Source organism: Tiliqua scincoides, chromosome 3, assembly GCF_035046505.1.
Source record: "Tiliqua scincoides isolate rTilSci1 chromosome 3, rTilSci1.hap2, whole genome shotgun sequence".
NCBI classification, from domain to species: domain Eukaryota; kingdom Metazoa; phylum Chordata; class Lepidosauria; order Squamata; family Scincidae; genus Tiliqua; species Tiliqua scincoides.
In genome coordinates, this window is record NC_089823.1 from 180545258 (window position 1) to 180561699 (window position 16442).

Genomic DNA, 16442 nt, shown 5'->3' on the forward strand with positions numbered 1-16442 from the left:
GCAGTCCCTCCCAGATGGTCATGTTCCTGGAATGCGAATGGACAGAGGAGTATCTATGCCTAACATGTTGGAACCAAAGGCAAGTGCAGATATTATTCATTTTCGTTCAAGGTAATGACAGTTTGCCATGATGGTGTGTCACTAAAAGTGGGTTTGCCTCCCTGTTTTTGCTTTGGTTTTTTAAATTTAAATAGTGCTCCTTTTGTGCCAATCCTTTCTTGCTCTGGTTCCTTTATTATATGGTGAATATATCTCCTTTCCAGACATGAGTTTTTGACATAGCCAACCCATCTTGAAGACTAGTGTTCAGTATGGACATAAAAATATTTTTATGCTCAATCTCAACCCTACTGAATGTCTCCAGGGATCTGGCAGCCAGAGGGAACAATTATAGTTCCTGCATATTGTCAGACCAGTCAGGTCTAGAGGCAACATGGCAGTAACATCAGCTGTAGTGCATCAGGAAAAGTGCATCAGTGGGAGAGAGCTCATTCTTGTTTACATTGAATAGTATATCTGGAAATAAGATAGTACAGAGTAAAAGGAAAAGGAAATACAGATTAGGACTTATGTTTCATAGTTAAGCAGCAGTGCTGTAGACAGCAGTGCTTCCAGCAGTCCCCAGCTGCTAGAAAGATGTTCAGCACAATCTGGTCTGATGACAGTAATCTTATGTGAAAAAGAGTACAGGATGCAGCCCGGATGCCACCTCCTTAAAAGTTGGTCTTTGCTGTCAGAGCTGACAGCCACAATCTTCTGTCCTTCAAACTTATTCTGCTCCATTCCCCTCTTCCTTTATCAATCTAGGGAGTAGGATGAAGGCAAATGGGTGTGGGCACCCTTTGCCAGTCTGCTGCCTGAGACAGCTGCTTCAGCCAACTCCATGGATGGTCCAGTCTCTGTTCTTTCGGGAAGAGAGGAGCAGAAGAAGCTGTACTGCTGTTTCTGGCAGGTGCCATGCACCTCTCATTAGGTCTAAGATAGGCCTGGGTGAATACAATTTTAGAGCGTGCTCACCATTTTATTTAAATAGCATTGGAATCTTACAGCATGACACAGCTTTCTTTCCAGAGGATTCCATAGCAAAGGGCTTTGTGCTAGGCTCAGAGATCTCTGTATGTAAAAGGTTTAGGAAGAGTAGTGTTTGAGCAACTCAGCAGATGCAAGGCAGGTTGTCAGGCACTGAGAGAATCTAGAAAAGCTGGCTTGCTGAATCAGGAGCCCACCAATGCAGAAAATCTGCTATGGGACATACGTAGAAGTGTTTGTTTATTAAACAAGCACAGGTTGTGTTAAACACAACTCTGTGATGAATAAGAAAGGATTACAGGCTAAGACTGAACGCAATGGTCTTACTTCTGAGTAAAATAACACCATTTTCAAACACTAGCTATGGGAGTGGAAATGGTAAAGTACATGGAAGAAACTGGTATCGTAATGTTTCCTAGGATGGCAAATTTTTTGTTGTTCCCAATTTGTAGGTGAGGAAATAAGGCTGGGAGAAATCCTTGAGCCTCCCTTCCATGAGCTTATGGCTGAGCTGGAATACAGTTCCAGTTGAAGTTTAATTTTTGCCTCTTAGACCAGGGGTGTCAAACATAAGGCCCGGGGGCCGGATGCGGCCCGCTGAAGCTTTTTATCCAGCTCTCAGCTGCTGAGCAGTGTTGAGGTGTTACTGCTAAAAGGGCAGCCCCCATGAAAATTGGGCTCTCCGATATCTTGAAATATGATAAAGATTTGCATGTTTTCTCTTCTGCCATTTGTAGTTAATGAATTCCTAAGTGAGAAAAAGTGCTTATTTTTGGTTATGAGTTGTTTAATGACATCACTTCCGGCCCTCAGCAGGCATCATGAATGCCATTCGGCCCTTGGTATGAAATGAGTTTGACACCCCTGTCTTAGACCATAGTGGATCATCACTAGAGTTCCTCTTCGATGCACGATAACTCTGCATATCTAGTATTGGCCACCGAGGAGCCTGACTGAATAGTCTTGCGCTGCAATCTTATACATGTCTACTCAGAAGTAAATTTTTAGTCTCTTCAATTGGGCTATGCCTAATTATGGCAAAATGATTGCTTTTTCCAGGGCCAAAGCCTGCTTGAATTTTGTTGGTATTATATTTTCATATTTTTAAAGAAGTAATCCATTGCTCTTGTAAGTTAGATTGCAATCCTGTCCACACTTACCTGGGAGTAAGTTCCCATTGACTATAGTGGGACTTACTTCTGAGTAGACATGCATAGGATTTGGCTCTCAATTCAAGACATCAGTTAGTCCTGAAAATGACAAATGAGCTCTTTTAATTTAAAAATCCTGGATCTGAATTTATTTGATTTGGAAAATGGGTTTTTAAAATATGGAAAACAGTTTGAGAACCCTGCCCAACCTCATTCTCAAACTAAAATATTTTTTAAAGTACTTAGATCAGTAATACATTGTGAATTGGTAAAACATGAATATGATAGTTGGCTGCAAAGTTCTCAACGTTTGTTAATTTTTTGGTTGCTTTTGTTAAAAAAAGTATTTCCATTTCATGTTGCGTTGTAAAAGATAAACACAATGTAATTAATGTTATATATTAATATGAACTGTATGACTGTGAGATTGTCAGACTTTGCTACTAAATGTCTTCTAAGCTGTATATACGTATACCTTATATAAATTATTAATTACAATAAACTAAGTGGTGAATGTTTATTGATGACTGGATCTTCTTTATTGTTCTTTTGAAATGTTTGCTTGATGTAGATAATGGATACCAAAATGATTAATATCACAGTTAGTTCTGGTAGTTTCATTACTAAATATAAAAATATATATTCTGACAGTCTTCTATCAGCTTCAAGGGAAGGAAAACTGGGTCTTACTAACATACTGAGCAAAGAGGCCAAGAATGAAATACATTTCAGAGAAAATGTTCATAAACTTTCTGAAAAATTGATCATTTTTCTTGAGTTTCGTAACACAGCTAAAAAGACCAGGTCATCAAGTCCAAAATCCTAGCCTAATACAGGAACTTCTGGATGGCACACTCTGCCCCTATTAATTCACACAGTGCAGAACACTGGTACACCACTAGCAGAGACTGGGAGACAGCAAGGTACCTCTTTAGTAAACAGTGCCAGATGGCTCATGCAAGGAATCCAAGGCATCTGCTACAGCAGTTTTATCAAATTTAGAGTTTGCACACACAGTACGCATCCTGAATTTGATGGGTACTGACACCGTAGACATATCTCTGCAGAACAACAGATTGTATCCGAAGATGTGCATGCAGAAGTAAGGTACAATCACATGTAGAAGGTATTGCTCAACAATGAATTAAAACATTTAGCTCCAGCAGGGAGATGTTGTGGAATGGGGTGGAATGGGGTGAAACACACATGAAGCCTCATCAGGATTCAATTTGTATCCATGTGTGCAACAGTCTTGAGCTATCACTTCCGGCCCCCTTATGCAAGTGGAAAAACAGCTTACGATACAAGTTTATAAATTTACCTATTTAAGTATTTACCAGTGTCAGTGAACTAAAATAAAAATTAGTTGATTTCAATGGAAACTTTTCTCTAAAAGTGATTTAGGAAAAAAACCATTTTGCTATGAGATGTGCAGGTTTAAAATAATGGGGGAAAAGATACTCCTAAGCAGAAGATCGACAGGACTCCAGAGAATCTCAGTTTCAGAGTATGTAATCGTTTTCTTCAACTTTTGAATTGTAAGAGATCTTCTGAATGGGTCATATAAACCAATATATTTGCATGCTGTCTTGATTCATACACCAAGACACAAGGCAAAAGAGGTGCTGGGCCACTCATTCAGCTTCTGTGGGCCATGGTCCATTGTCTTGTTGATGGTATCCAACAAATGGTATAAAGAGGCAGAATGGAGAGACAGATGCAAAGAGTTACAGGTAGACCAATCCAGTTCTGAGTCTCCATAGTATCCCACCTCTACTGTACTTTGCTGAAAATTACATTGATAAACTCAGCTATTTTTGTCTCTTACAGTATGTTGGCTAAATAAATTTAATAAAGATATCCCAAGTTTTTGGTTGATATTTAAAAGCAAATCCTGTGCATAATAGCCAGTGTAGGTGCCTAGTCTCTGTAAAATCTAAAAAGTAGATTTACCTGCAATCTACCTACAATAAGGTATGCCTGACATTAGTTAGTATGCTAGGTTTCCTATAATTTAATTTCAGTTTGTTGTCATTTCAGTTATTTATCTTTATGCTTGCTTACATTCACGGAAATTTCCTCTGGTTAGCATTTTCCTTTTCCTAGTAACTCTGAATTTATGGAGATCACCCTAATGCAACTCTGATATGGTACAGTGGTGAAAAAAAAACAGGGGGAGACAGTCTTGAGATGCTGTTGTGAGTTACTGAAATAGCCAAAGTTGAGCAAGGCCAACAATACCTTTCCTTCTCTCTCCTTTCCAAATTAGCACTGTTGTTTCAAAACTGTGTACTTTGAAGGAACCCTTCCTACTCTGTTTGGCAAATGACCCCTGTACATTAAAGTTGATAGTGGGGTATTCTGAGGTATATGCTCAGTGCACCCAGCTTGGGGCCAGGGCTATTCAGCTTCACCATCTTTTCACATTACTTGAGAGTTCACCGCATCCAAACTCCCTTCTAACTGTACATTGCAGGAAAAGAGATAGGTATTGATTGACAAGTGGTCTTAAGTGAAGCTTGCCAACTGCTAATGACTTTCTCACTGACGAACACTTTTTCTTGTTTTGAAGACTTTTAAAAACCTGTGTTGATGCTGGGAAATGGTGCCTTAGTTTTAACTGCTGCTTTTAGGGTTTCTCCATGGTAGTTTGTCTTGCATTTCTGGAATTTTAATCTTTTGTGAGCTGCTCTGTGTTGGTTTTTACTAGGAAAGGCTGTGTGTAAATTATTAAAATAAATAAAGCAAACAACCTAATAGGTTTCCAAGTAACCTAAAGGTTTTCTCACAATAAAGTTAGAAAAACCTCTGAAAACAGAAGAAATGAGTGGGGGCCTAATCCTATCCAATTTTTCAGTGCTGTTGCAACTGTATCAAAGGGGCATGTGCTGCATCCTGTGGTGGGAAGGCAGTCACAGAGGCCTCCTCAAGGTATATGAACATTTGTTCCCTTACCTCAAGGCTGCATCCGTGCAGGAAAGTTGGATAGGATCAGACCGTTAATGGACTATGATGAATGAGTAGATATGTATGGAAAATCAGCTTTAATTTAAACAAACAAAATTCTGACAAAAAGGTTAGGAAGGACAGTAGCTGAAGAGGCAAGCTTAGACACCATCAGAAGTAGCTCTTCAATGTAAGCAAGCAGGACAATTAGAAAGTGGAAACAGAATGAAGGAAAGCTCCCCAGACTGTAACAAAAAAAAAAAAAGGAGCTGGTACAGACATAATCCTAAACAAGGAAGTTGATTTTTAGTAACAAACAAGTAATTGAAGGAAGAAGAGAAAATAGTGCACTTTACATTCAAGTATTTAAAGCAACCCATTAGAGTTCTTGCAGCTGTTGGCCAACAATGACCACATTATTCTTATAGTTTAATGATGCCTTTTTCTGGCACAGTAAATTCTAAATAGATGCTTCATCTACACTCTTAACAGATATTCCCATATGAACTGCTGATGGTGACCAACAGAGGGCGAAGTAAAATACTAAGAGAAGTGGATAGAACCAGGCTGGAGGTAAGCTTTGAAGTTCTGTTCTGTGGTCAGAAGGTGGCTTTGCGTACATTAGTTGTTTTATAAAGCTCTAAAAAGGAAAGATTTTTGAGCAAACAAGAAAACAGACTGCACACTTATTTAAATCGAAGGGTCTCAGCAAAACAGACATTGTCAGCCCAATCCTGAGCTGCCCGTGCCCAGGACTGCAGCAGCGCCGAAATGGCTGCCACTACACTGGACAGCTGCTCCCAACATCTCCTCGGGGGAAGGGGAAATTTGTCCGCTTCCCCCAGGTAAGATAAGACACCCCACAATGGGACTACTCGACTCTGCACTGGCTGCTCAGCTGGCCAGGGGGCCTGATGCAAGGCTATGGATCCAGCGGAGTTGAGCTCTACCAGTCCCACCCTAGTCCCTCCCCCTGCCCCACATTCCCCCCACCCTCCCCTTGCCCCGGAACGCCTTCCCCACACTCCCTCTCACCCCTCCACCACCCAGCACTTGCCCAGAGCACTGGGCAGTGTCTGGCACTGGGCCAGTGCTAACTGTCACATTTGATGACCAAGCAACTAAGGTCTCATGAATTTTGTGCTTATGAAACCTCAGTGGTTTGAGAGGTTTTTTTGTGTGTGTCCTCACCACCTTCCAAGTTTAACTCCCAGCCCAGCCTTGTTTGGAAGATAGAATATTGAGCACAGTACACTACTGAGATATATGTAATGAGTGCTCCTGGACTCACAGCTCTCCCTGGAGAGCCAGGTGGCAGCTGTGGCCAGGGGTGCGTTGGTCCAGCTTTGGCTGATGCACCAACTGCAGCTGTACCTGAGATGATAGGATCTGACCATGGTCCAGGTTCATGCCTTAGTGCAGCGGTTTTCAACCACTGTGATGCAGCACACTGGTGTGCCATGAGGCTGCCTCAGGTGTGCCGCAGGTCCAAGGAGTCAGGTGGCGGTAGCAGCTGCACACGGGGGAGAAGCGGCGACTTGGAGTCTCACGCGGCAGCAGGAGAGAAAGGGGCAGCCGTGCAGGGGCTTGAACGCTCCTGCTGTTGCTGGCGGGTGGAACGTGGAGGGAGTGAGAGCGAGCAGCGAGAGGAAGGAGGGAGCGAGCCTGAAGGTGGAAGCAGGTAGGGGCCAGAAGCAGCTGGCTGGCAAGGATCCTGGAGAGACCCTTTTCCTTGTCTGCAATGCCCCAAAGTGACCCTGCCTGCATTGCCTCCCCTGACAAGGCTTTGGCAGGAAGGGCACTGGGCTATAATCTGATCCACACTTACCTAGGAGTAAGCCCCATTGACTATAATGCGGCTTACTTCTGAGTAGACATACAGAGGCTTGGTTGCATTCTTTCTTGAATAAATGAGCAGGCAAGTGATGCTTTTCTTCCCCCCACCCCACCTCCTCCCCTCCTGCACACACATCCCCCATCATAATTGCAGTTAACCCCTCTCTTTCTGCCCCTCTCCTCCCACTTCACCACCTTCCAAAGTTCAGAAGGTGCCTCTCATTCCCTTTCTCTCTCTCTCTCTCTCTCCCTCTCTCCCCCCACCCCAGTGAATCCTGCACTTGTTTCAGCCACATCTCCTCACTGTCCCTCACAGCACATTTCTATTTCTCCAGTGTGCTCAGTCTCATCTCTCTTTGCCACTTCCTGGCACATCAGAGCACATCGATTGATAACAGTTTGAACAGACATGCTTCAAAACCTTTCCTGAAACCACATACACCTCCCTCTCCAAGCTTCTGGGGAATTTCTTTCATTGTCATGTAATGATCTAAGGCTGCCATCCTAACCACACTTTCCTGAGAGTAAGCCCCATTGAACAAAATAGGACTTACTTCTGAGTAGACCTGGTTAGGCTTGTGCCCTTAGTTATATTAATTAAATTAATTGTAACATAATAATGTAATTAAAATAATTGTGGGTGGCCGCGCACAGCCTTCCTGACACTCAGAAGGCCTTCTGAGGGCCAAAAACTGGACGTTGTGCCTTTTGGCTCTCCAGATGTGACAAGCACAGCTCCAGTTGTGTTTGGAGGGCAACAGGGTGCTTGACCCACAGATTTCAGCATCTGTGGGTTTCAGAATCCATGGGGTTCCCAGATGCCACGGATCCCCTACAGATACCATGGACCTCCCCCTGTATTAACTTTTATTTTTAAAGTATTGACTTTTATTAAAGGACTCCGCATTTTAGGACCAGGGTTATCAGAAGGATCCCCTTCCCTAATACATTCCAGTCTGCCCTCTTCAGTCATTGGAGGAGATTATTTTACAAGTGCCTCCTTGGGCACTTGCTTCAGCATGAGAAAGGCCAGATAGAAATTTTTCAAATAAATAAATAAGTGCTATACACTTGTGACCCGTGTTAGAGGAATGGCAACACAAGGGCGAGCCTTCCCCATAGTAGTGCCATAACTATGGAACTCCCAGGAATGTTAAGAACTGCCCCCTCCCTCTTGGCTTTTTGGCAAGTTTCAAAACATTTTTATTTCATCAAGTGTTCGAACAATGTATGTTTTGAATGTGCATTTGGATGTGCTCGTGATTGCTTCCTGTGCTTCTATATGTTGCTTGCTGCTATTCTACTTACCCCTTTTTCTTATTTGTACCAAAATCCCCCCCCCCCCGTTTTTTACTCATTGTTTTTCTATCATTGTATTTATTGTTTCTATTATAAGCCTCATTGTTTTTTGTGAAACTTGTTGGCCGCCTTTGGCAAAGGAAAGGCGGGATATAAATTTCTTAAATAAATAAACAAAACATAAAATCAGGGGGGAAAAATTAGCTTCCAGAAGCCTGAAACCTTCTCTCCTCTCCACGCGCGCGCGCACACACACACACGCACATGCACGCACACACACTAGCTTTCACAAATACTAGGTCTTATATTTGTATCTTTGTTCTAACTGCTGTGCTTTTTCCTGTCTTTCTTCAGCGTCACTTAGCACCTGAGGTCTTTCAAGAAATATTCGGCATGACGATACAGGAATTTGATAAGTTACCTCTCTGGAGACGCAATGACATGAAGAAGAAAGCCAAACTCTTCTGAATCATTCTATGGAGGGAAAATGAAAAAAATCATATATAAGATAATGTATTATATTTAACACTTTTTGGAGAGCAACCACTCAAGCAGGAAAAAGAAAAAGGGAAAATCTGATAAAGGCACCTCTATATGCCTTGTGATTGTGCAAAGGCCTGCCAAGCTTGCCAGAGTGCTGTGGCATGAACATGTCTGTGTTCAAAATCTCAGCAGTGGTGTTCTTGCATTACAAAGTTTTTACAGAAAGTTGAATATGCATAACACAAGCTTTCTCTGTCCTCCCCACTTCCCCTTTACTTTTTATTCAAAGGTCAAGGGACTATATTGATAGAGCCAGGAAGTGCCCATAGGACATCAGTCTACAATGATGTAGTCACGGTCTTTCCAAGGAATGAATGCATATATTCTGTAGTTAAGGAAGAAATCCTATTGTAATATATTTATCCTTCGGGCACAGCCATTATAATTGATTGGCATTGTTTTCAAGAACTGCCTATTATTTCTGCAGTACATAAGAACAGCCCCACTGGATCAGGCCATAGGCCCATCTAGTCCAGCTCCCTGTATCTCACAGCGGCCCACCAAATGCCCTAGGGAGCACCATGAGAAAGCTTCTCTGCTTTCCATGTAACCATGAGAAAGCTTCTCTCCTTCTCTGCATAGCAGCCAAATTCTTTGAGAACAAACTCTCAGCTTGCACTCTCACATAACTGCTAGGAATCTCAGTGGTAAATTGAATTGTATTTGTTGTCAGATCTTCCCTCCTCCATCTTGTTCTGCTCTTACTTTAAGCTAGTTCAGTGATTTTCAACCTTTTTCATCTCATGGCACACTGAAAAGGCTGTCAAGGTACACTATCTGTTTTTGGACAATTGTCAAGGCACACTATACTGCTGGTGGGGGCTGGCATCTCCCAATACCCCTACTAATAAGTTACCCTCCCTCAAACTCCCACGGCACACGTGGTGGACCATTTGCTGCACACCAATGTGCCACCGCACACTGGTTGAAAACAGCTGAGTTAGTTTATCAAAAATAATAAGAGCAGTAAGCAAAAAGACAAAAACAAAGTTGGTTTCCTCATTCCACAGTGAGGGCAGAAAGAGATTCAACAACCTTTTCAAACTCAAGCCACTGTGAAATCCAAGGCCTGATTCAGATGCTGCCACGACAGTGTGAGAGGCACTGTGGTGTGTTTGGCCCTGCACTGCTCTGCTAAAGTTTGTGGAAAACCATGTGAGCAAGTGCACTTATATAACCACTTTCCACATTGTCACCACTGGTCCAGACGAGTGGTGGCAGTAACCAAGTCATCATGTCCACAACAATGGCAGTTCTTTATAAACATTGATAGAAACAGAACGAAACTATGCCACAGCAGATCTGCAACACAAAGGAAACATATGAATGAGGACCAAATTTCCTGTTGATGCAGACAGTTACTGTGCCACTGTTGGTGTACATTTGCTGGTCTGTTCTGCTTTTATGACAAGAAAGCTGGGTAAGCTCTTTTACAGGGGAGATTCTTTGAGACAAGGCACCTTTAATGAGGCATGCTTGACTCATTAAAAAAAATGGCAGATCGAACCACTTTCTTGTATGCACTGAGGCACTGCACAATATTTATCAAGTTCAGCAAGTTTGATTTGGTTTCATTCACATAACCTGCTCATTCTTTGCAAAAGAATGAGGGATTTGGTTTTCACTTTTTAATGCAATGAAGCTGCAGCTGAGGTGAACTTTATTTTTCCTGAGTGCCTGTAGCTGCTTAAATCAATAAAGAAGCATTATATTTAGGGTTGCCAACTCTGATCTAGAATCTCCAGGAATCAGCATCAGCCTTCAGGAGACTGTTGAAAGCGATCGTAGAGGTGTCAACAGGGCCTCTCTGGCTAGATGATATTACCTCATGATGGGTCTATAAGCATCTCCAGGAATAGCTTCAGTCAGATTTGGCAAGCCTAGTTGTACTATATGCAGTCTTTCCCCAGAGTTATAGTATGAAGCCGCCTACTTCTAGCAGAACCATTCAGAGAGTGGTGCAAGTTCTTTTCTGCTAGGAATGTGCAAAACTTTCTATGACAGAACCCAGAGCTGTGCCTTGCCAGCAGGAAGATGCAGTGAAATGTCATTTTTTGTCCTGAGTGAGAATCACTACCATTTTAGGTTTTACTGTTTGTCTTCCAGATATCATATTAAGACTTGGTCACTTGGTCACATAACGTTTAGGGCTTTTCTGCTTCCACAACAATAAAAGCTAAGCAAGGTAAATACAGGTATGTGTTTACCAAATAGCTATTTACCCTGTAAGCTCTTGGTAAGCTGGTTGTCCATGCTCACACAGGTGATTGAACTCCTCCTGGGCAAACTCTTTTATCCTTGTTTAGCTTGGTTGTTAGCTACCCAATGAGAAAGCTCATTGTCTTGCCCAGAGTTAATTTGATCATACATGAGATGTAGACTTGTGCTAAAATATGTAGTAAAGTGGTCATCTGTGTGGGTTTCTCAATAGCATCCTGTCAACTGGTGAGGAAAAAATTATCACACTTCCGTATAAGTGTGGCAGAGAACCTGGGAAGCAGGGCAGAGTAAAATTCACCTCAGCACTTGACAGGATTATACCAATTTGACTGGTTTATTAAGTGACTGCATGATAAGTTTCCACTTAGTAAACTGTCTAGATTCACCCTATATCATTAGTAGGAGGAAGATGCCCCAGCAACAGAATAATAAAGGTCGTGGCCCAGCAGGGCAGGGCAGTCTTTTCTGGTGAAAAGCCCTACTGCCACCCATTCTAAGCCTCTTCTGCCACTTAAACCGATTGGTGTAGCACTAAAAAGACCTTCAAATGGCAATACAGGTCTGTGTTCAGTTTTTGATTATTATCATTGCTCTTCACATCATGATACTGTTTTATATATTCATCTGTTATTTACAGTGAAAAGGTCAAAAAGTCTGCATTCATGGTTTACAATAGGCCACCCTGCTCACTGGAAAAATAGAACACTTGTTCTATGTGCGTGCTTTGAACTGGAAGCCAATCGACTGCAAAGGAATATAAGGCCTGGCTGATTTTTGCCTTCTTCACAGTGTTGCTACTACCACGACCATCACTATTTCTCCATGTGACTTGCTATCCTTTCTGTTTTCCTTCTCTTGGTATCCCTGCTTTTCTGCTGCAAGCTCTGGACAAGACTTTCTGTTGGCCACAAAAATGGATGGCACCTTGAGGTAACATACCCCAATTAAAATGCACAAAATTTGCCAAATCCTAACAGCCTCCCCCCCCCTCACCTAGGGTCAATTACATCTGTTCTCCCCTGTTGGTTTTTCTTTCAGGATATTTCTATACCTTGACACTATTGGGAGGACTGCTATTGTTTAAGACATGACATACAGGCTCTGTCACCTCCTATGCTTCAAATATACTTTCTCCAGCTGAGCATTTAAGAAATGCCAAAATGTTAGGTGAACTGTGTGAAACCTCTTACTATGTGGGGAGCATATCATCTGCAAGTTACTACCACACAGAGCATGAAATCCTACCACAAGCTTCCATTCTCTGATGTGATTTGTGATAAATTGTGAACTCTATGATAAGATTTGCCTCATCACTCACACCTCAATTTTACCACCTCAGTTCTCACATAGCGTAATCCAAGTGGGACCTCTGTTGTTATACTTCCAGCCTCTCCCTAGAAAGTAGTATACACCTAGAGAACTTAGGCATATGAGAAGAATTTTGAGCGCGCCCCCCCCCCCCAAAGTGGAAGCAATGAGTTAAGGCAATTTTCATAGCCACTCAAAAAGAAAAAGTTACTAGGCACGAGAAACTTTTTCTTTTCTAAGACGCAGCTGAATCCTTAAATCCTGTACTTACTTTCCATTTGACCAGTCTCTGAGCTGTAGTTCTAGAAAGGAGTACAGCTGCAAGGTGAAAGCCTGCAGAATCTGTAGACAATAAGCACAGAAGAGTCAACTAGATATGTGGCATGTTCCTGAACACTATCCTTATACAACTCATGAACTCTTCTGGAGGAGTGATACTCTTACCCAGAGACATCATCCAATTGAAATGAAAATATTTAGGAGACTCCAGTATAGGCTTAATTAAGGGACATTTTTTCCTGCCTGTGCTCCTTTTTCTCTTCTCTATTACCTGGTGCAAAATGCAGCCTGGCACAGCCTGATCACATGCAAAGTTTGAACATTCTGATTAGCATTTATGTTTCAAGTGTGCTATCTTCCTGACAGAGAGCACAATCCTATCCTGCGCTAGAACAGGCAAACCAAGAGGCAGCTTAGCCAGAAGCAAGGGAAAACTTTTTCCCTTACCCCTGGGTAAGGGCTGCTGGCCCCAATAGGTCTCCTTGGACTTGCGCCACCTCTTAAGGTGGCGCAAGACCGAGGAGAGCAGAGCAGCTTGAAGCCGCTCCATTCTCCCCAGAAATGGGGGTTGGGATCTGGCATAACCACTGGATCCCAGCCCCACCTCCCTCTCCCCAACCGCCCACCCCCAGGGCTGCCCACCGCCCACCCTTCCCCACCCAGAAACGCCTCCCTCCCTCCTCCTCCCCGCCTCCCCCACGCCTACCTTTCGTCCTTGCGTCGGCTCATTCAAGCCGATGCAAGGAGCTGGGGGGAAGCCAGCACAGAGGCTTATGTCAGCCTCCACAGGCCGGTGCTTCTTGGAGTGCCGGCCCGGCTTCCCCTCGAGGAGGCACAAACATGCTTTACGGCATGTTTGCGACCCTCCCAGGCCGGCATAGGACACAGTTAGGATTGTGCCCAGAGACTCTATAGCAGGAAAAAAACCTAATTCAACAGGTTTTGCTTTTTCTACTATGAAAATGCCACTGGTGTAAAGCATCACCAACTGAATTTCTGCCTGACATGCAGCTGCTAAAAACAGAGAATGTCTTCTATAAAAATGGTGGCAATGCTGCAGAGACCTCCCTTGAATTGCTGTCTGTAAAAGATGGCCAAAAGCTCATAGTTTTACCTCAGATACCAAGTTAAGAAACTGTCAAATTAAGCATCATTCCAGGAGTTGTGTGAATTCCTTCAAATCACAAAATGTTTTCTAAAAGAAAAGGACAGTTATGTTTGTTTTATCCTTAGTATGTTCATGCATATGAAAGAACAAAAATACTGCATGAATCAAATCATTATTTTAGGAACTTCAGTCCAAATTCATTAACATCAATAGGAGTTTGAGGAATTAACTTCAGAAAGGTGTGGAATCTAGCAATGGAAATTCATGGCAAAAACAACCCAATTCTATTGCTTTTAAAGGATATAGATTTTGCCCCTGAGGCTGTTTCTTCAAAGGGGAACAGGTACAACTATGCATCATTCTGTTTTTAAAACTAATCTGCATTCAGTGAAACAAATGATGCAGTCAAGATCTGATATAAATTTCATAAACTGTGATGGAAAATGTAATATCAGGCTATTTGTCCACTGACAAGATCAGATAAGAGCCTTTATCAAATGCTGCTTATTTCCAGGATAGTAAGCACTTTGCATAGTTGATAACACCATTTGGCACAACATAAAGTTAAGTTGCTGACAACAAAATCCTTGCAGTGAAAGAGCTTTACTGTTGTTTTGTAGCAAAATCATGTTAATGAGATATACGGTATCTTGCTTCACTCTGACAGACTTTTAACTCTGGGGGTTTAATCACTTTTCTTCTCTTTCCAACCTGTTTCCAAAACTGAGATTATGTCGCCTTTTTCAGATTATTTCCCTTTTATTTGGTTTTTTCCCCTTTTGTTGTGGTACAGCTCTAATTTGGAGCCTCTGTTGAAACAAAATAAGAAAAAAAAAAATCACTGATGCCTGTCTGTACAGTTAGATCTGCTTCTCTGCAAAACAAAACATTGGCCATCATCGCTGCTCATCTTTATTTTCATGATGCAAATGTCATCTGACAATACCACTATAAGCTACGTCACTGTTGTACTCAAACCAAGTAAATGAATAAAGTTTTGAGCTTTATTCAAAATAGATGGATTTTGTTTTTCTTTATTTAGCATTTTCAAAAACTTGCTATAAATTAGGTTTTGCATCACTAGACTGACACAATGTATAAATTCATTCTGATAAATTTTTTAACCTCCCCCAAATGGATAGGTGGGGGGGGGGTTCTTCCTAATAGTTGGTAGTTTGTTTATGTGACCCATAAGGGGTTTGACCTGTTTTTATTGTGTTAATTGTTTTATGGTTGTGTTTTAATATTGTTTTAATCTATTGTATGTTGTTAGCCACCTTGAGGCTCTGAATGTGTGGGAGAAAGGCAGGATAATAATAATAATAATAATAATAATAATAATAATAATAATAATAATAATAATAATAATAATAATAAATAGGGATGAGTACCAAAACCTGCAGCCTATTACCCAGACCTTACTGAACCTTCCTCCTACCTGATAGTTGGATGTTGTCTGTAAACCAATGAGGGGTTGACTTCTCCAATATAGGATGAAGAGGTGGCTTCTCCTGTTGCTTTCCCAACAATGGCTCATTAGGGAGGCCTTTCCATTTCTAGGATGGACTGATCACATGCCAAGGAATGACCTAGCTTGCGGCATCAGCAGGGGTGGCATTTGTCCAGAATCCTTAGCCTTGGGGACATCAAAAAACCTGCCACTGTATCTTGCAGCTCGAAAGATAAAGGAATTCAGCTTTCTGTGGGGAAATGTGGGCATTTTGATAACTCATTTGGGATTTTTCCACAGTAGGAAGGTCTTAGGACTCAGGCCTAAGCTGTCATACCACACGGCAGAGCAGAGATTCTTCAAAGGGTAAATTACACAAAATAGTTGCTAGCCTAATGTTATAATATGTCATACATTTCCCATACCAAGCTGCCATCATAGTACATGTGTGCATAATTTGGAAAAGTCTTGCAAAGTCTATACCTAGACTAGGCCAAAGAGAAAGGGGAGGCTGGGAAAAGTGCAGTTAATTCATTGTGCCTGAATACAGTAGAGCTTGCAAGGATCAGGATCAGATGTACTCAGAGGATACATCTGACTAGTTTTTGCAAAATGACCCTTATTTCAACAACTGAGGTCTTTTCAATTGCATAGCTGCAGTTCTGGGTAATTTCAAATTATCAGAAAATTTGCAATTAATGGAAATCCAGCCCATCTTCCATCCTAAATCTTTTAACTTCTGAAGAACATGAGGTCAGTTGTTTGTGTCCCATTGACCAAGAAATCTAAAATCAGAACAGAAAAACAGTATACTGCTTAACACAGGACATCCACTCTTAGGGGATGCATGTGAGCAAGTCCCAATAATAATCCATAATAGAGGCATTAATATATTCCAGAAAGCTCCTCTGGAAAATAGCAGTGATTGTCCAACCTGTTCTGAAAGAGCAACACTAGAGTTGTTTATAAATACATGGTATGGAAGCTATAGAACAAACAGGTGACTGAAATTCCAGAAAGCAGTGAAAGGTTATTATGCAAAACAGTGGTATTTGAACAATTGTCTCTTTACTGTTATAAAACACAAAGGAAATAATCCTCTGACGGGTGGTGTCAGAGGTCAGCCAGGGCAGGCACTGGCCAAGGATAGCCCTCCCTTCAGAGAGCTAACCTGATAATGCTAATCCCAAATTCTCAGTATTGGTGGCCTGCTGTGGTATCAGGGATGGTCAGGGGTCTCACTGAAGAACTTTCCTCCAAGGTCACCATTCAC

The 16442-nt window shown here is 42.0% G+C and overlaps 1 protein-coding gene across 1 annotated transcript in view; it reads left to right on the top strand.

The window, feature by feature from the left end:
* ABLIM1 (actin binding LIM protein 1) overlaps nucleotides 1-14735 on the top strand; it is a 174889-nt gene extending 160154 nt beyond the window's left edge. Inside the window, exons 24-26 of the mRNA XM_066620057.1 lie at nucleotides 5-79; nucleotides 5619-5699; nucleotides 8616-14735. Coding sequence (XP_066476154.1) covers nucleotides 5-79; nucleotides 5619-5699; nucleotides 8616-8729 — 270 coding nt within the window. The 3' untranslated portion in view covers nucleotides 8730-14735. The remainder of the gene's footprint in view (nucleotides 1-4; nucleotides 80-5618; nucleotides 5700-8615) is intronic.
* Nucleotides 14736-16442: the final 1707 nt, after the last annotated feature.